Genomic DNA, 26148 nt, shown 5'->3' on the forward strand with positions numbered 1-26148 from the left:
TATAAGTCGAGGGTGGGAAATGCAGCAGCTGCCGGTAAATTTCAAAAATAAAAATAGATACCAATAAAATTACATCAATTGAGGCATCAGTAGGTTAAATGTTTTTGAATATTTATTTCAAAGAAAAACAGTAAACTGGCTCTGTAAGTGGAAAAGGGAGTCAACAAAAACAATATGGTCTCAACAATATCTTTAAAAGTACAAAAACCTTAGCTCAATCAGCAACCAAGCTAAAACACAAGAGTTAAAATCATTCAAAACTGGATTCCTCCTCCTCCTCCTCATCTGTATGTCCAAATGTAACCCAACTTAGATTTTAAGAGGGACATTATCAGAAATGGAAAATCTACTATTAGCTTCCATTGTAAACAATGGGGGATGGGGCACCCCCTTTGGAGATCAATAACTTTGGATCCCCTGACCCAAACTTCACCAAACCTGGCTGGTATTGTAAAGAGACTCTCCTGATGAGACCAGCCAGGTTTGGTGAAGTTTGGTTCAGAGGGTCCAAAGTTATGGACCCTCAAAACAGTAGCCCCATCTACTAATAGCTCCCATTGAAAACAATGGGGAATTGGGGCACCTCCTTTGGGGGTCCATAACTTTGGACCCCCTGAACCAAACTTTACCAAACTTGGCTGGTACCATCAGGAGTGTCTTCTGAGGGTACCCTGAAATTTTGGTGCAGCTAGCATAAAAACTGTGCCCCCTGCGGGCCGGCAAAGTAAAAACACACAAAAAATTTTAATGACCCGCATATAAGTCGAGGGGAGCTTTTTCAGCATTAAAAATGTGCTGGAAAATTCGACTTATACATGAGTATATACAGTAGGTTATTTATTTATTTAAAGTATTTACACCCAGCCTTTCCACAGCCATATTCTAGGTGGCCGACAAAATGCAATAAGAACATAAGAACAAGCCAGCTGGATCAGACCAAAGTCCATCTAGTCCAGCTCTCTGCTACTCGCAGTGGCCCACCAGGTGCCTTAGGGAGCTCACATGTAGGATGTGAACGCAATGGCCTTCTGCGGCTGTTGCTCCCGATCACCTGGTCTGTTGAGGCATTTGCAATCTCAGATCAAGGAGGATCAAGATTGGTAGCCATAAATCGACTTCTCCTCCATAAATCTGTCCAAGCCCCTTTTAAAGTTATCCAGGTGAGTGGCCATCACCACCTCCTGTGGCAGCATATTCCAAACACCAATCACACGTTGCGTGAAGAAGTGTTTCCTTTTATTAGTCCTAATTCTTCCCCCCAGAATTTTCAATGGATGCCCCCTGGTTCTAGTGCACATTACGAGAAAGCAGAGAAAAATTCTCTGTCAACATTTTCTAAATTCCCCATGCATAATTTTGTAGACTTCAATCATATCCCCCCCCCCTCAGCCGCCTCCCTCTCCAAACTAAAGAGTCCCAAACCGCTGCAGGCTTCTCCCTCATAGGGAAGGTGCTCCAGTCCCTCAATCATCCTTTGTTGCCCTTTCTCTCTGCACTCTTTTCTATCCTCCTCAATATCCTTTTTGAGATGCGGGCGAATTCTCAGAACTGGACATTAAAGTACTCCAAGCGCGGCTCGCATCTACACTGTTTTCTATATAAGGGCAAGACAATCTTTGCAGTTTTATTATCAATTCCTTTTCTAATGATCCCCAGCATAGAGTTTGCCTTTTTTTACAGCTGCCATGCATTGAAGCTTGACATTACCCCATGCGAACTAGTCAACCAAGACGTTCCTAAATCCCTTTCCTGGTCTGTGACTGATAGCACTGACCCCTGTAGCGTGTATGTGAAGTTTTGATTTTTTGCCCCTATGTGCATCACTTTACATTTTGCTACACTGAACTGCATTTGCCATTTCTTAGCCCACTCACCTAATTTATCAAAGTCCGCTTGGAGCTCTTCGCAATCCTTTGTGGTTCTCACCACCCTACATAATTTGGTATCATCTGCAAACTTGGCCACCAGGCTACCCACCCCTACTTCCAGGTCATTTATGAATAGGTTAAAGAGCACTGGTCCCAATACGGATCCTTGGGGGACAATAAAATACAATAAAATGCAATAATACCATAACAATGAAACAAAAAACAATAAATACACTAAAATCGTACCATACCCTTTAAAAAGTCACTAAAAAGCCAATAAAACCTAAAATGCTATGACACCAAGTGGTTTTTAAGTATAGATACTTAAAATAGTCTGTATTTTAACTAGATCAGAGGTCGGGAACCTCAAGTCTTTTCCCCGAAAGTCAAGTAAACGCTCTTTTGTCGCCTAGGTGCGGTTCCCGGCGTGGCTGCCCCTTTCTGCAGGGGAGGGGAGAGAAAAGAGGCGCCCGGCTCGGGCCGGGTCGCCGGCTGCGCCGCCTCCCTCGCTCCTACAGGGAGCTTAGGAGCCCCTCCCGGCGGGGAGGGGAGAGAAAGAAAAGAGGCGCTCGTTCCGTCCGGGAAATCGCTGCGCTCGCGCCGGGCCCCCCTGTTCCTACGGGGAGCTTGTGGGAGCCCCGGAGAGAAAGAGGTGCCCGGCTGCGGCCAGGTCGCCGCTGCGTGCTCCCCGTTCCTATGGGGAGCTTGTGGGATCCCCTCCCCTGCAGGGAGAGAAAGAAAGAGGCGCCCGGCTCAGGCCGGGTCGTATAGGTTGGAGAGGAGAGAAAAGTGGTGCTGGCTCATGGATTCTTCAAGCAACACACTATAGCTGTTTTGTACAAAGCATAAAGGTAAAAAAACAAAATAAGCACTGTTATCTTCATTTTAAATGTCAAGAAGTATTTGCGGCTCCATGTGTTTTCTTTCCCGTGGAAAATGGGTCCAAATGGCTCTTTGAATGTCAAAAGTTCCCGACCCCTGAACTAGATTATTGGATAGTTTTATTGTATTTATCATATGTGCTGTTTTGTGATTCACTGCTGAGCCTGGCTTGCCAGGGTAGGGTGGGGTATAAATCTAAAATGAACTAAAACTAAACAAGTGCTTTGCTTCGAACAAAAACAACCTGTCCTGCCCTATAGCAGGTAGCTAGAGCTTCCTCTTTATCCAGCTGATGCCTCTACCATTTTTTTTTTACATTGAACAGTAAAGCAAGCTCTTTAAACAAGCGTTGAACATTAAAGGGAAAGATGACAGACAGACAGACAGACAGACAGATAGACAGACAGACAGAGTTATATCTATACATCAGATTCACAACACTGGTATTTGGTCGAAGCATCTGCAAAAATGTCAACTACATTAAGCCTTTTTCCCCCCACTGCCTGCTGACTGGCTTAATGGGATTGTATCTTTGATTCATTATGATAGTCCAGAAACAAGGGGCTCTGCCTAAGTCATCTAAAAACTATGAAAAAATTAACTAATGTTCAAACTATTAACAATTGGCTGCAACTGCTTTGGAAATAATGACTAGCAAGGCAATAAGTAGGCTTCTGCTATCAGGAATCCTGCACAAAAATGAAACCTTTGTGCTCAGTTCTACCTCATTTCATTTTGCAGCTGTAACACCAAGATAATGCACAGAAAATATGAAAAATGGTATTACGCCTAATTTGAAAAATTAAAATCTTTCATAACAAACGCTATAACCTGTTGCTGAAACAGACTCAGGGGCTACTCAGACATTATTTGGAAAGAAACCTCCAAGAACTTGCCTCAGTGATACAGTTACTTTCCTTTTTTTCCGTATATACTCGTTTTGTTAGGACAATTACTATCTCAAATGCACAACTGTTTTAAAAAATCCAACTATCTTGCCCCTCCAAGAGGAGCTGGAACCTGGGCCCTCCGGGATCGGCGAGGACGACACTTCCCAGCAGTCCTCACTTTTCTGATTTGTCGTAGGGAAGACACCATTCAATTACACAGTAAGATGCCTTCTCTCGCAACCTTTGGCACAAAAGGGGACAAGCTAGGGAAATGCTGCTGTTAATACCACAAGGATGCTCCAACTAGGATCTTGCACGGCTTCTTGTTACAGTACAATAGCAGCCACTCTGCAAAAGCCAATCTATGCAGTGGTTACAGTTTCAGGCAAGAACCTGGGAGACTCAGGTTCAAATCCCCACTCTTCCATGTGGGGGGTTAAATCCGCACTGTGCCATGGAAACCTTGGGCAATTACACATTCTCAGCCTAACTTACCTCACTAGACTGATGTGAGGGTAAAATGGAGGCGAAGAGAACGATGTAAGCTGCTTTTGGGTCCTCATTGTGGAGTAAAGTGGGGTACTAATGAAATAAATGTAGCTTATGATAGGGGGCACAGAAAAAGCTTGGTTAGTGGGCAGTAAGGAGAGAAGGAAGCATGGACATGTGAAGATATGGGGGTTGCCAGATGGAGGGAAATAGAACAGGGAGGGAGATAAAGGGGAAACTGAAATTCCTCATTAAATCCTTGTGGGTTCCTAATAGCGCAATTGGGTCTGGCAGGCAGCCCCATGTCCCTTAGGCAGAGTTCGCCTGGGGAGAGGCTGCCAGAAGGAGGAAAGGGGGAGGGAAAGGTAGTTTGTAACAGATAGATAGGTTAGCAGGAAGGACGGAGTGGAGGAGGAAAAGAGCTTTCAAGAAAGAAATAGTGGGGGAGGACAAAATGAGATGTCCCCTGCACAGCCCTACAGGTCTCCAACTTGCAAATCTGATTTCTCATCAAGTACGAGCGTCAGAACACTTACCACTGTGTTTTGCCTGCAGCAATTCTGCTGAGCAAATCCTAAGAACTTACATTATGAGTATTTCTAATGAGCAATCTAATCAGCCATGGAACAGTCATGAACATGCTCCCATCTAGAAGCAACATGATCATTTTGCTGTAAGATGCAACAGATTCTAGACAGAACTAATAATGTCAAAACAAACAAACCCTGCTCCATTTACTTGTCCAATAAGATCTCTTGTTATGCAGTCCAGAATGGATGGGATTGATAATAGATCAGTTTGCCATCAGATTTAACTAAGTTCTCAGAGCAGACCTATTACTAGACACTAAGCAATTTTCAAAAAGCGATGGCGCATAAAATGGAGTAGTCGTATTGCTCACAGCAGCACAGAGTCCTGTGTACCACTCCTGGTCTCACAATCCATCAAGGTGTGAGTGATGCTTCAGTTAAGAATCGGGAAACAGATCTACGCTTCTAGCAGAATGAGGTAGCAGACAAGATGGTCGGTACTACTTCAGGATGAAGATTAAATAGCCATATTTTTAAACGTTCTCCTATGAGTTAGCAGAGCAAGAACAATATGGTCTTCTGTCTTTCCTTTGGCCATGGTGGTGGAAGAAATGGAGGAGGAGGAGGAATTTGGATTTATACCTCACTTCTCTGTATGCCGACACCCAGAGAGATTTTCCAAACCTTGAAAAGTAAACTTCTAGAACAGGAATATCATATCTTGTTGGGGCAAGCAAATAAATCATGCTCACCCCTCTCTGTCGGAATAATACCGGAACAGGGGCACATAGCCAAATATCTTGAATTATTAACTGAACCCCAACAGAGATGGATTATCACAAGGGCCAGATCCAATACCTTCCCATTGGCCATTACAAAGGGTCGCTACTTATCCATACCTCTTCAGGATCGGGTTTGTCCACACTGTAAAAATCAAGTGGAGACTCTTGCTCACATTATTCTTGACCAGGGGTAGGGAACCTATAACAGTCAAAGAGCCATTTGGACCCGTTTTCTACGGGAAAAGAAACACTTGTAGCCGCAAATAATTTTTGACATTTAAAATAAAGATAACACTGTATATATTTGGTTTTTTTACCTTTTAATCCACTCATTCTGAGAAGCGTATGGATGCGTCTGCCCTGCTGTCTGCAGGCGGGCAAGAATGGGGCCAGCAGTTCGGCCTCGCCGGCCGCCGGGAAAGTGCCCGCCCTGCTTCAACGGGGTGGGAGAGAGGGAAAGCCTGTGGCGATTGGTGCGCCCGCCCTGCTGCCTGCAGGGTGGGCAAGGATGTAGCCGGCGGCTCGGCCTCGCCGGCTGCCGGGAAAGCGCCCACCCCGCTCCAATGGGGTGGGCGAGAGGGGAAGCCCGCAGCGCAGCGCAGCCCGGTCGTGGGCAGTTGGTGCACCTGCCTTGCTGCCTGCAGGGTGGGCAAGGATGGGGCCGGCGGCTCGGCTCGTGGAGCCGCAGTGCAAGGGCAGAAGAGCCGCATGTGGCTCTCGAGCCGCAGGTTCCCTACCCCTGTTCTTGACTGTCCAAGATATGTGGGCATTAGGAATTTCTCTAGACAAATCTTCTCTAGACAAATCTAGACAAATTTTCTCTAGACAAATCTTGGCCCTAGACAAATCTGAAAGTGACTCTGACTGTTCTGTTGTGGAGCTTCTGTTAAACAACACAGATGTCATGCTCTTGGAAAAAGTAGCAAAATTTCTTTTACAAGTGACAGAACTTTCTAAGTAATATATAGTCTTCCTGTCTGCGCTTTGAATGTACTCTTGATTTGTATTTCAAAATGTCTGGCAATACCTCACTTTTCTCAACTGTAAGGAGTCTCAGAGTGGCTCACAAACTCTTTTCTTTCCCCTCCCCGCAACAGACACTGCTGCTGAGAGAGTCCAAAGAGAACTGTAACTGGCCCAAGATCACCCAGCAGGTCTGTCTGTGAAGGAGCAGGGAATCAAACCTGGTTCTCCAAATTAAAATCTACCGCTCTTGTGGAAGAGTGGGGAATCAGGCCCAGTTTTCCAGATTAGAGTCCACCACTCTTAACCACCATATCACACTGAGAGTTCAACACTGCCTCACTTTCCCACAGGGGCAGCCCACACTATTGCTTCACTGTGAGGCACGTCTAGACCAGGTCTTTATTACAAAAGCAACAGCTACTGGGCTATATTAGCAGCAGGAATTTGGACTGACAAACAATAATGCTGACTGCTCTTCATGAGTAGTGATTACTGCTCAGTTCAATCCAAATCCATATTTGCAGATATACTGCTGAATAATCTTGACAGAAGACTCCATATGCTACACTGATTTGCATGTAAAAGAAACCACTTTGTTTAAATGCAATGCATTATATGAAATTAATATTATCAAATCTAAGTATGATCATTATCCTCTTGAGAAGACCCAAGATCACCCCCGAGAAGACCCAAGATCACCTTAAATATGAATTCTGGCTGCATGTTATGATTCAGCCACTCTAAATAAACAACTATAGTGCCGAAGAGGGGAGGATAGAGAATTATTGAACAAATGCCAAGACAACAGGCAGAGATAAGAGCAGAAAATGTCAAGAAGTGCTGATCAACTTGCAAACAGCCAGCACAAACAATTGACTTTCTGAACAGCCTTTTCAAGGTTTAACTTACGTCAACAATTCATGGGTGCAATTAGCTATTCTAGTCCTGTGGCTAATAAGAACCATCTTCACGCCACCAGGCAAAGCAGCTTTGATAATGGAGGCGTTTTCTTAAGCTGTCATTGTACTACCCTGTTTCCCCTAATATAACACATCCCTGAAAAATAAGACGTAGTAGAGGTTTTGCTGAAGCACGAAATATAAGGCATCCCCTGGAAAGTAAGACATAGCAAAGTTTTTGTTTGGAAGCATGCCCGATGAACAGAACACAGAAAAATAAGACATCCCCTGAAAATAAGACATAGCGCATCTTTGGGAGCAAAAATTAATATAAGACACTGTCTTATATTTGGGGAAACACGTTAGCAATGCCCATCACTGATCTGTGCAGGACACCTGGCTAGTGAAAACGGGCTGTGGCCCAGGGATCCAGTCTGTTAAGACCCACACGCTCCTCCAGCACCAGGAGCCTTTTGCGAATACAAATAATTGCTGTGACCTTGTGAGCGTGGCTGTACCTGTGCGAAGCAAGCAGCAGACAGTGATAAACTCTGCCGGAAATTTGCTTAAAAAGGCAAAATAGAGTGGATCCTAATATTTAAGGTGTGTAACAGAAGTGGGAACTTATTACCTCTACATAGAGGTGGGATCCAATCAGTTCTCACCACTTCTCTAGAAGTGGCTACTAATTTTTTCTGAGTGCCGAGGAGGGGTTACTAAAGCAACCTCCCTGCCCAATAGGAACTGGAGGTGCGTGTGTGCGGTGGCGCCACTGTTTGAATCCCACCACCATCGGAACCTGTTATTACAAATTTTGGATCACACCACTGCCTCTACAGTTAAAAAGTTATCACCTGGATGCAAGGTTCCGTGTTCTAGCCAGGCAAGCACACTTTTTACTCACTAGAAACATTCAGTAACAGCTCCTTACATGTTGCCCAAGTCTCCCTCTATTCCCAGCTCAGCAAGTTGTTACATGAACGCAACACTGGCTTTAAAGCTTCTTCATTACTGCTGTATAGAATCAAAAACATTGTTGTATAGAATCACGCATATTGTTCATTACGGTTGTACAGAATTGTGCACATTTCAGAAGAAAAAAAATGCCAAGCCGCATATGACGGCATCTGGATGAGAGGCACCGGCCAGGAACCAAAGAGCTATTTTGGTGGTGCAAAGTGCCATCAAGTCTCAGCTAACGTATGGCGACCCTGCCGTTTTCCAAGCAAGAGATGTTCTCAAGCACCCATTCTATAAGAGGCTTCCTTCCCAGCATTTTGAATGAAAAGAATCCTGAGGAAAACACAAACCACTACCACCCCCTTCAAATCTCTAAAGTTGACCCTGGTGCCCATTCACACTTAAATCTTAAATTAATTTGAATGCTGTAAATATTTGTTTCACAGTAATAGCTTATTGGAGAGTGTGAATGAGTAGACTGACAATTCTGTTCTCCTTAGTCCCAGAAGGTCAGAAAATGCCACAGCCATCCCCCATCTCCACCTGGCCTTTCTATTATTCAGAGCAAGGTTGGGAGGGAAATAACCAGGAGGGGGGATCAAAACTTCCAGAAGGATAAAAACCACTGCCACAAGCAAGTCCAACAATATATCCTGCCGATGGGACACTTATGCCTAATAAAGGTCTTTTGTTGTTGTTGCTGTTGAATATTTCCTGCCAAACGATGCTGCACATCTAGAGCTCTAGATCTGTGATGCTTTTCAGAGGCTTTGCCTGGTTGCCACCTCTGTAGCTCTTGCTTTGCTCCTTCAAGCTATATACACCCTGTTCAGGATAAAGATGACAGGAAATTTGTGAATTCCTCCGCCATTTCCTGCACCGTCTTTGTTCTAGAATGCTGCGCTCAAGAGCATTCTAGAACAAAGATGGTGCAGGAAATTGAGCAATTCACAAATCTGGCCATTTTTATCCTTCAGTGCAGGGTATAACCATGGAACGATTGATTGCTCTTACACAATTTGGAGGCCATCGTGCTATGCAGAGTTCAAGGCAACAGCTTTCAAAATATCCTCAATTTAGAATTCAATCCACACTTTGAGCTTCTGGATCTACAGACAAATCAGGGTTCAGTCATGTGCTCAGTGATTCTGTTTCCATGACACACAGTCTACAGAAGCTAAGCACAGCTATGAACTGCCATTTGCCATTTCAAACATCACAACAAACCATAGCAAAAGTTTCTTCATCATGGTGTGGCATACTTTCTCATGTTATAAAAGACACATGATCACTGAACGAAGAACAGAAATCCAAGTCTGGAAGGACACCACTTCTGGCACGATTTTTTACAACGATGAAGAACTGTTGACTGACAAGGTACATAAGACAGTGGCAAGGCTGGAAAGAGTGTTAGGTGAGGGCTGAAAACGATTAAATTAAGGTTGTCCACGTTAAGGTATTTGACAAAGTCAGCTTTGATTCTTGAACACTTACATGTCCTAGTAATCGTGTAGGTCTTTAAGGTATGGCTGGAGTCAAATCTTGCTCTTCTACTGCAGACCAATATGGGTGCCCACCTGAAACTCAGGTTGCTTGAAATGTTTCCTTTCTCTCCCCAGAACAATTCACCAGAGTGGTTGTGGGGTAGGTGGAAGGGATGCTTCTTTTGGGAAGAGGTACAGAAGGGGGCCTAGCCTGGTCTGTGAGCATCCAATTGAGTTTTTCAAAGATGGAAATATTTTAGAAGCTAAGAGTGTGAATCTGCTCAACACCTGAATTGAAGATGACGTTGACAGATCATCTTCAAAGATGTCTGAAAAAGAAAAGCAGGATTCGCCTTTGCGCTTTCTGGATTAAAACCACCACACCAAGGTGCAAAATGTTATCGTGGCTCCTCCTTATTCAATATCGAATCACTCCACAGACTGCCAACTTATTCTTGCCCTGCTATAATCAAGCAAAAAGGACAATATTCCTCTTTAGAAGAATCTCATCATCAGCTGTAGAAAACAAAAACGATCACAGAAAAGAGCTCCCTGTGTAGCCTACATCGGTATAGCCTCCCTGTTGCCACCATTGATCATTTTCACAAATTGTTCTGATTTCACATGCAGGGCCCACAGCAGGCAGAACTGACCAAAATCAACATAATCACCCGTGTTGAACTTGACACTGGATGGCAGCCAATGCAGAAAACATATTACAGACCTTGTTCCAAAGACTCATGGACTCTGTTCAGGGGAAACAATTATTTATTTATTACTAGCCCAGTGATGGCGAACCTTTTCGAGACCGAGTGCCCAAATTGCAACCCAAAACCCACTTATTTATCACAAAGTGCCAACACAGCAATTTAACCTGAATACTGAGGTTTTCGTTTAGAAAAAACGGCAGGCTCTGAGGCGTGCGTTACTTGGGAGTAAGCTTGGTGGTAGTCGGTGGCTTTGCTTTGAAGCAACCATGCAACTCTTCGAACGGGTGAATCACGATCCTAGGAGGGTAAGGTTTACTCAGAAGCAAGCCCTATTGCCAGTAACTGAGCTTACTCCCAGGTAAAGGATCGCGCTTTAGTTCTTTGCATGAAAATCAGTGGGGTTTAACAGCACTTAACAGGGTAACCTATACTGCTTCCCCAAAACTAAGTCTTAATCGAGCCCAGCAGCCCAGCCTATATATGTGTGTGTGTGCGCGCGTGGAACACTCTGTGCGTGCCCACAGAGAGGGCTCTGAGTGCCACCTCTGGCACCTGTGCCATAGATTCGCCACCATTGTACTAGCCCCTTTCTCTCCTGCAGGGACCCTAAAAGGGCTGGCATCATCCCCTCCCTCTTGAGGAGCAGCAGTGGTGTAGGAGGTTAAGAGCAGGTGCATTCTAATCTGGAGGAACCGGGTTTGATTCCCAGCTCTGCCGCCTGAGCTGTGGAGGCTTCTCTGGGGAATTCAGATTAGCCTGCGCACTCCCACACACGCCAGCTGGGTGACCTTGGGCTAGTCACAGCTTCTCGGAGCTCTCTCAGCCCCACCTACCTCGCAGGGTGTTTGTTGTGAGGGGGGAAGGGCAAGGAGATTGTCAGCCCCTTTGAGTCTCCTGCAGGACAGAAAGGGGGGGATAGAAATCCAAACTCTTCTTCTTCCATTTTACCCTCCCAACAACCCTGGGAGGTGAGCCAGGTTGAACGTGCGTCACAGGCCCAGGGTCACCCAGTGATTTCCACGGCACGAATGGGGCTTCGTACCTGGATTCCCCCAGGTCGGCCCCCCCATCGGTTCTCCAGCACTCCAGAGCCATCAGACGCGGGCGGCTGAACCACGGAGGCGGCGGCCCTCGCCCCGAGGAGCTCACAGTCGCCCTGCCAGGGCGGGGACGGACCTACCTGGAGCCCTGTGAGGAGACAACGACGCCCACTCTCCCACTCAGGGCCCTGCGCCACGCCTCCCCACCCCCCAGCCCAGCCGAGGGGGCCGCCCGTCGCCCCGCCCACCTCCTCGGCCCGGCCGCCGGACCCACCTGCTGAAGCCTGCGAGGAGTCGCCGTTGCCGCCGCCGCCAGCAGCAGAAGCCTCCGCTGAGGAAGACCCGCCGCCGGCCGCAGAGCCCTCGCCAGCGCCATGACGGCCCGACGAGGAGGAGGAGGAGGCGGAGGAGGAAGGGAGGATTGTGGGACGCCGGAGGTCTGGGAGCAGCCGAGTTCCGCCGGCCTACACAGACCGGAAGTGAACCGGCCGGATGAGCTGGAAGCCGAAACGGAAACTGGGATATGCGTGGAGGTGCTGTTGAATGAGTCTGGGTAATAATAATAATTCATAATGATAATGACAATGATGGGTGAGGCTCGAATTGTAATGCCAGATAAAGGAGTGGCAGCTAGGATAGCAAACAGAATTTAGTAATAACAATAATATAATAATAACATATTCTATAATAGCAACAACATATTATTATAATATATGTAATATGTAATTTTTTATGCCATCTTGTTATTAACTGGTTTAAATGTTTATACTTTTGTATTGCTGTTATGTCTTTGTATTTTCATGTATATGTTAGCCGCCTCGAGTCCTTTGAGAGATTGTCAGGGTAGAAATGGAAAATTTAACTAACTAACTAACTAACTAACTAACTAACTAACTAACTAACTAACAGTAACCGATGGTGGTAACAACAACCAGTGATAATTGGCACCCTGGGGACCATTCCAAAAACACTAGGGCAGCACTTGAAACATCTTGGTATATATATGGTATATTTACTTTATATACTGCTCTCCCCTGAAAGGCTCAGATTCAGAAGGCGGCCCTGCTGGGATCCGCACGAATACTATGCTGATGCATTACAATATCCTAGGCCAGTGGTGGCGAACCTATGGCACGGGTGCCAGAGGTGGCACTCAGAGCCCTCTCTATGGGCACATGCAAACAGAGTACCCCCCACTCCACCACACACATCTAGGCTGGCCTGGGCCGCTGGGCTCGATTATTAGCATTAAACCTAAGACCTAGTTTTGGGGAAGCAGTGTAGGTAACCCTGTTAAATGCTGTTAAACCCCACTGATTTTCATGGGAAGAACTAAAGTGCGATCCTTTACCTGGGAGTAAGCTTGGTTGCTGGCAATGGGGCTTGCTTCTGAGTAAACCCTCCTAGGGTCGTGACTCACCCGTTGGAAGAGTTGCACAGTTGCTTCAAAGCAAAGCCACCAACAACCACCAAGCTTACTCCCGAGTAATGCACGCCTTGGATCAAACCGTTTTTTCTAAACTAAAACCTCAGTATTCAGGTTAAATTGCCGTGTTGGCACTTTGCGATAAATAAGTGGGTTTTGGGTTGCAATTTGGGCACTCGGTCTCGAAAAGGTTCACTATCACTGTCCTAGGCCTCTGGGTGAGGTTTGAATTGTAATGAAAAGCCAACAACAACCCACTACAGAACTAGCAGCTGTGATATTAAACAAAATTAAATAACCATGATAACAATAATGACAATTACAATGGTGATGTTTATGGACTTATTGTGACTGTCCTCATCTTGGCACTGGATGGCAGCCAACACTGCCATTTGTGTGAAGCTGTAGTAGACATGGCAATATCCTGTTGAATGAGAGGTTGGGCACTAATTAATTAAATAAATGATGTTTATAGAGTTGGGGGAGGCTTATCTCGGGAGGATTCTGAGAAGATGGAGCCAAAGACTATTCTGCTGCCTACCTACTGGACTTAGAGTTGCCAACCTCTAGGTGGGAGCTGGAGCGCTCCTGGAATGACAACAGATTTCCAGACAGGGATCGGTTGCCCTGGAGAAGATGGCGCTTTTGAACAGAGGGCTCGTCTCTTCCTAGGCTCCACCCCCTAATCTCCAGGAATTTCCCAACTCAGAGGTGGCAACCTGAACTGTGGGCTCCCTCGCAGGATTCTCTTCATGTGAGAATAAGTTCTGCCCAGAGATTGCAGCCTGAACACCGGACACCCTCACAGTTGAGTTCTGGGCTCTTTGAACTCAGTGCTGCTTATTTCCAAGTAAACAGTTTGGGAGAAGAGGTTTGACTCCTGTGAGGGATCCACTGTGCAAAAAGGGTCCCCATGCCCCACCTTGAGCAGCTGCCAGGCTGGGAGGAAATCCAGCAAGCCAAAAGCTTCTCCCCATCCCATGCCCTCTCTGCCTTGCAACAAGTCCAAGAGTGCTGCACGGAAAAGTTGCCAACCACAGCAGCCAAAGTCACTTCTCAGGAGGCTAGGCTTCAAGCCAACTGTGGCTTATAGCGGCTGGGAAGTAAGAGTCACTTCGTCCAGTGGGACTCAGTTCTCCCCTGAAAGAGCACAAGGTGTCAGGATGTGTGAATTTTTTTTTGTCATGTTTGACATTATCACAGTCTGAACAGTGCCACCTTCTGGAGTTCAGATGATATAAGAGCAAATTATATGGCGTAATCCCATTGCTTTGCAACAGTGTTCCACATAATATAGCTAACAATCAGAGAACAATAAATGAATGACGCTTTATAATAATATTGGCAGGCAATAGAGTTGTCAAGACTTTTGGTAAAATGAATAATAAAGGCCAAAACCTACATACAAATCAATACAAGTTGACCCTACTAGGCATGTCAGAGAGTAACTGAGATGTGGATTCTGTCCAAAGCAAACAAGTATTGTATTTGGTGCCTATGGAACAGTCTGCAATAACAAATTAACTACTTATGATTTCAAGTGGACTGGAGTAATTATTTAATGTGCTGCCAAAGAGGCACTTAAGGTAGTGCAGAGGTTTTTTTTTTGATCTTTGTCATTCTAAGTGTGAAAAAAGGCCAGGCCACATAGCCCACGTAATAGAAGCTAACTAAAATTAAGTTACTGTCCATTTCCTTCTCGAAAAAACACATTTCTTGGGATGAAATTCTTGGGAGCCAAATTTACAATGTTTCTGCAATGATGAGCAATCTGCCCCCCTCCCCCCCCCCCCAAGCTAGGGGAACTAATGGGCGGGACACCAGACAGTAGTGCAGGAGATTTCTATCAGGAGATCAGATGCTCTTGCAACATCTTTTAACTGTTGGCTGCAGGAGAAATTTTCACAAAGTATGACATTTCTTACCTTAGCCATGCTATTATGTCATAAATTGGAAGAACTCTATAATTCCCGAAGCCTAAAGAAAGCCCAAAATATTCTGAGAGACCCGTCTCATCCAGCACACTCTCTTTTTGAACTGTTACCATCCGGCAGACGGTACAGGTCTATCAAAACTAGGACAAAGAGGCTTAGAGACAGCTTCTACTCTAGAGCTGTGGCTATGCTAAACTTCGTGTTGATGTGTTTGGGGCTGTCTAGGGATGGGTGGAGGAAGAGGAAAGTGAGGATAGGGTATGAGTCTGAAATTGTGTGCATCGAGGAATGCTGCTGTAAATTTTGTTGTGCGTGCACAATGACAATAAATGCTTATGCTTATGCTTAAAATTGCATCTTAAAAGTGAACCTACTTTGTGCCTGTGGCTTGCTCTTCTCAGGAAAATATACAGGATTGCAGTGGTGCATGTAAGGTTTTCACATTAATTAAAATGCCTTTGTGTCTCTTTTACACAAAAAGACAATTACATTTATGTTTACTGTGGACACTATATTGTATTATTAATATAAATCCATTGCTATTATGCATTTTTTTTCTTGTAAGGCAAGCTGGGAGGGCTCTAGCCAGTGGTGCACAAGACATCTATAAGGAGATCACATGCTCCTGCAACTTCTTCTTTTTAAACAATTGAATGTAGGAAGAATTTTCACAAGGCAGAACTTTCCTCAACCTCGTCATTCTACCCTGATCTGGGTGGCCCAGGCTAGCCCAATCTCATCTGCTCGTGGAGCTAAGCAGTTAGTTAGATGGGAAACCACTGAGGAAGATAGATCAGGGTTTCTGTGCCGAGATAGACAGTGGCAAAAACCTCTGGGTGTCTTGTCTCGAAAGCCCCATGAGAGATGAGCATAAGTCTGCTATAACTTAACAGCAAAATAAAATAATTCATTCTTATAATATCGTAACTTGCATCTTATAAACAGTCCCTACACAGTGTGTATGCCTGGCTTCCTGCTCTCAGGAAAATACACAGGATTGCAGCCCTAGTGGTGCATGGTAGATTGTTTTCGTGTTTGAGTCTTTTGTGCACAAAAGAAAATCAAACACACCCTCTGAAGACATTATATTGTAGGATTAATACTCAGCTGTTTTTAGTATCCTTCTTGTGTGAGACCTTTGAATTGGATAGAGTGAGCATTCGACACCTCAAGGGTTATTTCCTCAGACCACATCACCTGTTAATATAGGACATACCTCTTTTACATTACTTGTAACTGTCCTGCCTTCCTTTCCTAAAGCATTCTGGAGACTGCAGTGTATGAACCAGTCTCAATTAGAGGGCACTAACAGTGTCTGCAGTTGTCAAAACTACATTTTGTGTATTGTTGAAGGAGTTCACGGTCAGACTTAACTGGCTGTTGTGGGTTATCTGGGCTGTGTGGCCATGGTCTGGTCGTTTTTGCTCCTAACATTTCAGGCGCTCAATGAGATATTTATGCAATATTTTATGATTGATATGATATTTGACGGATTTGTTTTGATGTGACATTTGATGGGTTTGTTTTTGTATTGGGGTTATTTGATTTCTGTTGTCAAAGACTTCCACAGCCAGAATCAACTGGCTGTTGTGAGTTTCTGGGCTATGTGGCTGAGGTCTGGTAGTTTTTGCTCCTCATGTTTAGCCTACATCTATGGCAGGCATCTTTAGAGCAAGTAAGGAGAGTAAGTAAGATCACAGTAAGATGTGATTCTCTCACAGTGTGAAATGCCAGCCATAGATGCGGACGAAACGTTAGGAGCAAAGGTGACCAGACCACGGCCACACAGTCCACAAAACCGACAATAGCCAGAGGATTTTGGCTGTGAAAGCCTTCCACAATACAAATCAACCCCAAAACAAAAACAAATCCATCAAATCCGCACTTGGAGTACTGTGTCCAGTTCTGGTCGCCGCATCTCAAAAAGGATATTGAGGAGATAGAAAAAGTGCAGAGAAGGGCAACGAGGATGATTGAAGGATTGGAGCACCTTCTTTATGAGGAGAGGCTGCAGCATTTGGGACTCTTTAGTTTGGAGAGGAGACGGCTGAGGGGGGATATGATTGAAGTCTATAAAATTATGCATGGGGTAGAAAATGTTGACAGAGAGAAATTTTTTCTCTCTTTCTCACAATACTAGAACCAGGGGGCATCCATTGAAAATGCTGGGGGGAAGAATTAGGACTAATAACAGGAAACACTTCTTCACACAACGTCTGATTGGTGTTTGGAATATGCTGCCATGGGAGGTGGTGATGGCCACTCACCTGGATAGCTTTCGAAGGGGCTTGGACGGATTTATGGAGGAGAAGTCGATCTATGGCTACCAATCTTGATCCTCCTTGATCCCAGAGTGCAAATGCCTTAGCAGACCAGGTGCTCGGGAGCAACAGCCGCAGAAGGCCATTGCTTTCACCTCCTGCATGTGAGCTCCCAAAGGCACCTGGTGGGCCACTGCGAGTAGCAGAGAGCTGGACTAGATGGACTCTGGTCTGATCCAGCTGGCTTGTTCTTATGTTCTTATGTAAATGTCCCATCAAAACAAATAAATCAAACTTCCTATGAATCATAAAGTTCCCATCAATGTGGCCATCGATCGCTAGCCATAGATGCGGTGAAACGTTAGGAGCAACAAAAACGACCAGACTACAGCCCAGAAAGCCCACAAACAGCCAAAACTACATTTCCCAGGAGCCTTCTTGGGGAAGTCGGGGGAAAATGTCCATGCCAGAAGGACGCTGAAGCCGCGCGCTCCGCGGGTTTGCCGTCCTGCGCGTGCGCGAACAAAAGGGGCGGGCAGGAAGCCGGCAAGGATGCCGCTTGGTTGTGTGGCAAGGGCGGCAGCCAATGGGAGCGGCCCGCGGCGAGCCGGGGGCGTCGCCTGCCGCACGCCGGGCTGAGGGGAAGGAAAGCGTGGCGCGGGTCAGTCAGTCGCTCGGCGCATGGATGCGATGCCCTGCCCCAATGCGAGGGTGAGCTCTGGCGGCGGCGGCGGCGGCGGGGTCGGAGCGGGGCGGCAGCTGCGGTTCTCCGAACGCGACGCAGCCCACAGCCCCAGCCCGGACGGCGGCGGCGGCGGCGGCGGCTGCTTGTGCGCCGGCAGCAATGGCGGGCCCTTTGTCGAGGCGCCGCCTCCCGCGCCGCTGGGAGCCCAGCTCAAGCTCCTGCCCATGAACGACCAGATCCGCGAGCTGCAGACCATCATCCGCGACAGGTCAGCCGCCTGGCGGGACGGGCGCCTCGTCCTACCTTGCAGGGCTGTTGTAGGGATGGCTGAGATGAGGCCGCCTCTGGGCCGGCCTTCAGGGCTGTCGACGTGGCTCCCGCAGCGCTGGCAGCAGTGCCCGCCCCCACCTCGCCGTCTGGAGGGCTGGCCTGGCCTCTGGGACCGTTCCCATGATTTTGGGGGTGGGGGCGAGCCTGCTGTCTAGGCAGGGTCGATATCTGCGGGGTAGGACAGTGATGGCGAACCTTTTCGAGACCGAGCGCCCAAACTGCAACCCAAAACGCACTTATTGATCGCAAAGGGCCAACACGGCCATTTAACCCGAATACTGAGGTTTTAGATTAGGGAAAACGGTTGGCTCGGATGCATGAGTTACTCGGGAGTAAGCTTGGTGGTAATTGGTGGCTTTGCTTTGAAGCAACCGTGCAACTCTTCCAACGGGTGAATCACGGCCCTAGGAGGGTTTACTCAGCAAGCCCCATTGCCAGCAATGGCCCTACTCGCAGTGGCCCACCAGGTGCCTTTGGGAGCTCACATGCAGGAGGTGAAAGCAATGGCCTTCTGCGGCTGTTGCTCCCGAGCTTACTCCCAGGTAAAGGATCGCGCTTTAGTTCTTTTTTTTTAATATATATTTTTAATTGAAATTTTATTATAACAATAATAGATGAGTCCGATATCTGACTCAGTTCAATTTTTAAAAAAACATTACTTACATATTATAACACAAGCATTATATGTAAATTTTCTTACAATCACTTCTAAATAATAAAATTAAAATTTTCTAACTTATAAGCAATAACCTTGCTATTTGTCTTAATTATGTTTGATTTTACCCTCCCCTTTCTTAATCAATATATAAATCCCTTTTAACTTACTTAATTATCTTACATATAAACTATTATTATTATTATTTACTCAGAAGCAAGCCCTAATGCCAGCAACTGAGCTTACTCCCAGGTAAAGGATCGCGCTTTAGTTCTTTGCATGAAAATCAGTGGGGTTTAACAGCACTTAACAGGGTAACCTACACTGATTCCCCAAAATTAGGTCTTAGGTTTAATGCTAATAATCGAGCCCAGCGGCCCAGGCCAGCCTAGATGTGTGTGTGTGTGGGGGGCAATTCCCCCCCCACATGATGAACTCTGTTTGTGCGTGCCCACAGAGAGGGCTCTGAGTGCCACCTCTGGCACCCGCGCCATAGGTTCGCCACCACTGGGGTAGGAGGAGGCTTGGCTCTTGAGAACTCACGCCCCCCCAATCTTGTTGGTCTCTCATGCCTCTGGACTCGAGTCTTGCTTTTCTACTGCAGACCAATACGGCTACCAGCCTGGTGCAATGGTAAAGTGCGGAGGAGAGCCAGCCCTAGGACTAATCCTATGCAAGCAGAAAAGCCAGTGGCCACTATTCTTTTACATTCCTAGCTGACCAAAAAGTGGAAGCCAGGTTGAGGTTTATAGAGAAGTTTATTTCCTTTATTTATATTCTGCCTTTCTCCCTAACGCGGACCAAAAGTAGCTTATATCGTTATCTCCTCCATTTTATCATCGCAACAACCCTTTGAGGTAGGTTAGTCTGAGAGTGTGCGACTGAGCCAAGCGTGGTGTTGTGGTTAAGAGCATGTGGTCTTTAATCTGGAGAACGGGGTTTGATTCCCCACTCTTCTGCGTGAGCGGCAGACTCTTTATCTGGTGAACTGGATTTGTTTCCCTGCTCCTGCTCATAAAGCCTGCTGGGTGACCTTGGGCTAATCAAAGTTCTCTCAGAACTCTCTCAGTGCCACCTACCTCACAAGGTGTCTATTGTAGGGAGAGGGAGGGAAAGGAGTTTGTTAGCTACCTCGAGACTCTTTATAGGAGAAAAGGGGGATATAAATAACGTTTTCTACATTTCTGCCTGATAATAGGTACCGGACTAGCATCTTTTCCTCTTCTGGTGGGATCTGGCCTGTCCCTCTTGGTTTCCTCACTCTCCTTGGCTGGTCCCTGTGTCAATCAATCAATCAATATTTTATTTCGGTCAAAGACCAGAAAATATCAGATATAAAACATAAAATCCAGATAATACATTTCCAGACCAGATACAAAATAAAATTGAGGTAACCAGTTTCCAAAGACTATTTGTCCAAACCTTAATGTAAGTTCAAGTTTAAAAAACTGGAATAAAATTGAATAAAAGATAAAATCATTAATCCAAAGTTCCTATTTTTATTGCCCTGCTTGTCCACGCCTTTTAACCACATAAGCACTGAATTTTGCCACCTCTCTGGTTATATTCGGATTGGCATCTTCTAATAGTCTTTCCATGGCACAATCCTCAGGGCCAAGAAAAATTGATGTTGGAAGAGAGTCAAACAGTTTTGCCCTCATTTCTTTATGAGTGGGGAGGTCCCTGTGTCTGGTTCTGTCCTGCAGAGGCAGCTGATGGTCGCAGGTGGCTGCCTCTGCTGGGAGGGAGCAAAGCGCTGCCACGCAAAGGCCCCTTTCTGGTCCCCTGATCCCTGTAACCGTATGAATGAGTCACACTTTAATAGCAGGCGGGGGCTGGCCTGGCACCTGTCCAGGGATAGGCAGAACCTTTTGAAGGTTGCCTGCAGCATCCGGTCAGTATCCGTTAGGGCTCGCATTGCTGGCTGGCGGGACGCAAGGCACTTTAGTGAGCAGGCATGCTGCTGCTGCTGCTGCTGCTGCATTTGTCTCGCAGCATTGCACCCAAGCAGCTGTCTGAGCCACTCCCTCTCCTCAAAGTTCAAGAACAGCCATGTAATGTTCTGGGTGATAATTTAGTCCAGGGGTGGGCAATTATTCTTTCCATGGGGCCGCATAAGAAACAGAAAATATTGTGGAGGGCCGGGCCAAAAGGCTGAACTCAATTCTGCATAATAGGGGCTGATAAGTGACAGACAGGTGCACAGATCAACTTGGAATCAGTGGCAACAGTTCTGCGTACAACACTATTTTGGCACAAAGAATCACAGACTTAACCTACCTGCATAGTTGTCCACTGTGACAATCCAATTCCAATTCCAAAGCCTTTATTGGCATTATAAATTACAGAGTTAGTAGAAAAGGGGCATTTATCTACTAACTGAGATATTAAAACATTAAAATACATTAAAACATTAAATACATTAAAACAATGTTGAACATTCACAACCACGCCTTGTAAACCGCACATATAAATTAATTTAACCATTACTACTATGTAGGCAACTGTGACAATCAAGCAAGTGGGGAGACTTAAGTCCCTTGACCGACTTTTTTCATCGACTGGTGCTTTTGAAAGCCCCACAGAAGCCGGTTGCCAAGGCAGGAGGGGCGAGGTGCTTTTGAGAGGCGCTTTTGAAAGCCCCGCAGAAGCCGGCAGCCAAGGCAACCAGCTTCTGCGGGGCTTTCAAAGGAGGGGGACGCCCCAGAAGGCACTGCATGAGGGGAGTGGCCTTTCTCAGAGGCCATTTCCGGCGCAGTGGCAAGGTGAGGGGGAAAGGGGGAGGGTTAGCGGAAGAATGAGCAGCGCGGTTCTAAACAGGTCCTCTTAGGCCAGGGCCAGGTCTGTCATACGGGCCAGTCAGGGTCATCCGGCGGGCTGGATGTGGCCCCCGGGCCGTATAATGCCCAGGTCTGATTTAGTCGGTCTTAATATTGCATGGCTTTTATTTTGGGGGTTTGCTGTGGACCAGTGCACCTGCCTCTGTGGTTTTGTTGGGCAAAGTCACCTTTCAGCTGTTCCACCTTTTCATATCCCAGTAATTTGGAAACAATGGATGGGCGACAATAGTTGTATATTTAGCAGCAGCGTTTGGGTGTCATGCATGCTGCATGATTCTCTGCATGTTTACTCAGAACTAAATTGTATATTTATTTTAACCCAAATAGGCAGCAAATGTCAAATGTTAAACATTTAAAATATTAAAACACTATTTAGAATGTGTATATAGAACACTTAACAATACAATAAAAATATGCAGACATACAAATACTACCCAACCAGGGAAGAGCGTCAGTGAGAGTTTCCTGGGTGTTCACCAAATGAGACACAGAAGTCTTTATCTGCTGATGGAAGGCCCTTTCTTGAAGGTGGCTTTCTTCTTCTAGTATCAGATGGTGGGGCATCTGAAGAAGGCCACTTGAAGACAGCTGGAATAGATATGGGAGAAGGTAGGCTGGCCCCAAACTATATAAGGCAAGGGTGGCCAACCTATGGTGCTCCAGATGTTTCATGGACTACAATTCCCATCAGTCCCTGCCAGCATGACCAATTGGCCATGCTGGCAGGGGCTGATGGGAATTGTAGACCATGAACATCTGGAGCACCATAGGTTGGCCACCCCTAGTATAAGTCTTAAAGAAGAAGAATAAGAGTTTGGATTTATATCTCCCCTTTCTCTCCTGCAAGGAGACTCAAATGGGCTTACAATCTCCTTTCCCTTCCCCCCTCACAACAAACACCCTGTGAGGTGGGTGGGGCTGAGAGAGCTCAGGAGACTTGTGACCAGCCCAAGGTCACCCAGCTGGCTTGTATTGGAGTGCATAAGCTAATCTGAATTCCCCAGATAAGCCTCCACAGCTCAAGTGGCAGAGCGGGGAATCAAAGGTCAATACAAGCACGTTGATTTGGGCCCAGATGCAAATGTGGATGGAACATCACAGGAGCGATATAGTCTATGTGACCCACTCCAGTCAACATTCTGGCCATAGCATTATGTACTAGCTGGAGCTTTAGGGCACTCTTCAAAGGAAGCCCAACATAGAACACTTTACAGTAATTTAACCAAGATGTTTCCAGCCAAGCAAGGGCCACAGCTAGTTGGAGCTGGTGGAAGACACCCATGGCCAATTCTGACACCTGTTTAACAATAGGAGACCTAGAACTAGCAGCACCCCCTAGCTACGAACCTGCTCCTTTCAGGGGGATGCAGTCCCATCTAAAACAGGAGATATTCCCATACTTGGGTTAGGCCTGTTCCTCTTTTGTGTGTGTGTGTGCTCTCAAGTCACACAAAAAGACATTTGAAGGTGGTTTGCCATTTCCTCTTCCTGCAATACTGTGAGAATCCCAAAAACTGAAACAAACTCATGTATAAGAACAGCAGTTTATTGAGTATTGAGGATCTTCTCTGGTCATGCCAGAACTGAGGCTTGCCCGCGCAAAACCCAGTAGTTAAAACAGCTTGCACCCCCCATCCTGGGAAAGCACGCCCAAAAGGAACTGTGAAAGAGACAACAGTCAAGATGGCCAGGCACTGACCTTGAGCAGAACCTGGTACAGTATAACATCATACAGAAGACAGTTGAAAGTCAGTTAGAAATGCAATTAACCCATTCCACCACCCCCAGCATACAGAAAGCAGCAATAGCAAAATCCCCATAACAACAGGCCTCCTGGCAAATACATCCCTTAGAGGTCTCCCATCCAACTACTAGCCAGGACTGAGAGTATGTGACCAGCCCCAGGTCACCCAGCAAGCTTCCATGGTGCAGGTGGGGATTCAAACCTAGGTTTCCCAGATCTCTAGTCTGAAATTTTAGCTGCTACACCACGGTGGCTCTTTTACAGCCCTTATTATGTGACCCTGGGTTTCTCAGGTCCTAATCCGACACCTTAACCACAACACCATGCTGGTTGTCAGCTTCCTCCTACCAGTATAGAAATGGAGCCTTGGACATGCCCCATTTGCTGGCCGTGGCCTTCTGCCCCCTTGCTTCAGAATATGTCCCAGAGTTTAGTGCTTAAGATGAGGTTTTAAGTTGTGCAACATAGCAGAAGTAACCTTGATTTGTATCATTGTCCCATAGTTTTGGGAGGGAACAGCGTGTAGTTCAAGGAAAAGAAATCCTTCTGACTATCTTCTGGAGCAAGAGAAGGAAACTGAGTCTAGCTTCAGTTTGGGTTTTTAATCTTTATACTACTGTAAGGAAGAGCCCCGTGGCACAGAGTGGCAACCTGCAATAGTACTGTCAAAGCTCTGCTCATGGCCAGGGTTCGATCCCAACAGAAGTTGGTTTCAGGTACCCAGCACTTCTTCACTAAGGAGGTTATTTTGTGTCACAAGTACATTTAATGCAGCAGAGGATGGATTCCTCACTGCTGATGAGATATGAATGAATCATGCACATCTTCCAGGCAAGGGTCCCAGGCATCTGGAAAGCATTGCAACCTGACATGCAGCAGGAATGCATAAGCATCAGAAGAACTAGTTCTGATTTTTAGAAATCAGAGTGTGGTATCTGTAGTGTTCCTATCATTATGGTGACTGGCTTAAAAAAATACTGATTACTTATATTGAGAAGTTGCTTTCATTGAGCTGCTCTTAGAATGCATAACTTTAACCAGAAAAGTATGTGTGTGCACATCAGCCATATGAAGATAGGAAGGCGCTCCAAAGGGTGATCACTCCTGCACAGAGGATTATTGGCTGCCCTCTCCCCTCCTTGGAAGAACTCTATAATTCCCGAAGCCTAAAAAAAGCCCAAAATATTCTGAGAGACCTGTCTCATCCAGCACACTCTCTTTTTGAACTGTTACCCTCCGGCAGACGATGCAGGTCTATCAAAACTAGGGCAAAGGGGCTTAGAGACAGCTTCTACTCTAGAGCTGTGGCGATGCTGAACTCTGTGGCTTCGTGTTGATGTGTTTGGGGCTGTGTAGGGATGGGTGGAGGAAGGGGAAAGTGAGGATGGGGTATGAGTCTGAAATTGTGTGCATCGAGGAATGCTGCTGTGAATTTCGTTGTGCGTGCACAATGACAATAAAATGCTTATGCTTATGCTGGGAACCAGTTGTCTCCTGTGCAACCAAATGTTCTGTGACACCTTAAAGCCTAACACATTGCTTGTGGCTGGAGCTGTTGTGGGCTAGAAGCAGGCAGACCCCTGGAACTGCCACAGGAGCATCGGCTGCTGTATTATTATTAATCAATCAATTAATTGATTGATTAATCAATCAATCAATCTTATATACCACCCTCCCCCAGAGGGCTCAGGGCGGTGCACAACATAAATATAACAGATAGAGCACAATTTCAGCATAATTAAAACTATCAAAATAAATGTAGGCTCTATTCACATTAAAACGCTAAAAAGCAGTTTTAAAAGCACATTAAAAAGCAGTGCCCAGCATGAGATTTCACATTTTTACAAACTACCTTGAAAAGTGACCTTTGGTTTCATGTTCTCGTTTTTACCAATTGAACATAAGACATCTAGGTAATACATGTAAAACACATGTGTCCAAAACTCTTGCATTTCTCTCCGCTTGGAAATAAATTGCAATGAAATGCATATTCTTGTGATGTTCTAATGCTCTGAGGAGTAGGTCCTATATTAAGAAGGAAAGTCATGAGCAGTACTCTCTGTTGGTTCTGCACCACTGTTTCGAGCGGCTGTGATTCATTCACGCTGTTCTATCATGCAGTGCTAGCGTTTTCGGCATTATTTTTCTATTTTCGTGCATGTGCAGTATTATTCATGTCTAATTTATGGTGGCTGGTAGCCATTCAAAATGCAATTGAAGCATTACATTTTCTTGTCTCCCCCTAAGCATTTAATTCTCAGTGTCTGCAGATCAGCATTCCTGAATGGATCCTTTACCTGAGTAGAAGAAACTTTGGCTCATTCTGCACATGCAGAATAATGCACTTTCAAACTGCTTTCAGTGCTCTTTGAAGCTGTGCGGAATAGCAAAATCCACTTGCAAACAGTTGTGAAAGTGGTTTGAAAATGCATTATTTTGCGTGTGCGGTAGGGGCCTCTGTTTCTTTTCTTATCCTCTGTTGCAAATGCAATCATTCATTATTTCTCATGATCATAATGCAATTACATTATTGTGTGAAAAATAAAATAATAACCACTTTGCATCCATGAGAAATACAGTAATTAAAACCTCTCTTTCTCCCTCACAGAAAAGAAACCAATAAGGAATATATTGGGGTAGCTAGGGAACCACAAGTTGAAAGGAAGCAACTCAAGAGTCACTTACCACTGAGAATTGGAAGCCACTTACTGAGAACTACTGAGGCAGTGAGTTTAAAATATGATAGAGGCTTCCCCCATTTAAATTCTCAATG

The 26148-nt window shown here is 45.8% G+C and overlaps 2 protein-coding genes across 6 annotated transcripts in view; one reads left to right on the forward strand and one right to left on the reverse strand.

The window, feature by feature from the left end:
- ABCB7 (ATP binding cassette subfamily B member 7) overlaps positions 1-11916 on the reverse strand; it is an 83335-nt gene extending 71419 nt beyond the window's left edge. Inside the window, exon 1 of one of the 2 annotated variants that reach the window (XM_048514732.1) lies at positions 11775-11910. In XM_048514732.1, the coding sequence (XP_048370689.1) occupies positions 11775-11876 (102 nt within the window). In that variant the 5' untranslated portion in view covers positions 11877-11910. Of the gene's footprint in view, positions 1-11774 lie in introns of both variants that reach the window. The other variant, XM_048514734.1, reaches the window with a different exon arrangement.
- Positions 11917-11992: 76 nt separating this feature from the next.
- Positions 11993-26148, forward strand: part of UPRT (uracil phosphoribosyltransferase homolog) — a 35737-nt gene continuing 21581 nt past the window's right edge. The window contains exon 1 of one of the 4 annotated variants that reach the window (XM_048514915.1): positions 11993-12033. In XM_048514915.1, coding sequence (XP_048370872.1) covers positions 11993-12033 — 41 coding nt within the window. Of the gene's footprint in view, positions 12034-17692; positions 18075-26148 lie in introns of those variants that run through there. The other 3 variants (XM_048514914.1, XM_048514913.1, XM_048514912.1) reach the window with 3 other exon arrangements.

This window comes from Sphaerodactylus townsendi, linkage group LG13 (assembly GCF_021028975.2).
Source record: "Sphaerodactylus townsendi isolate TG3544 linkage group LG13, MPM_Stown_v2.3, whole genome shotgun sequence".
In the NCBI taxonomy this organism is placed as follows: domain Eukaryota; kingdom Metazoa; phylum Chordata; class Lepidosauria; order Squamata; family Sphaerodactylidae; genus Sphaerodactylus; species Sphaerodactylus townsendi.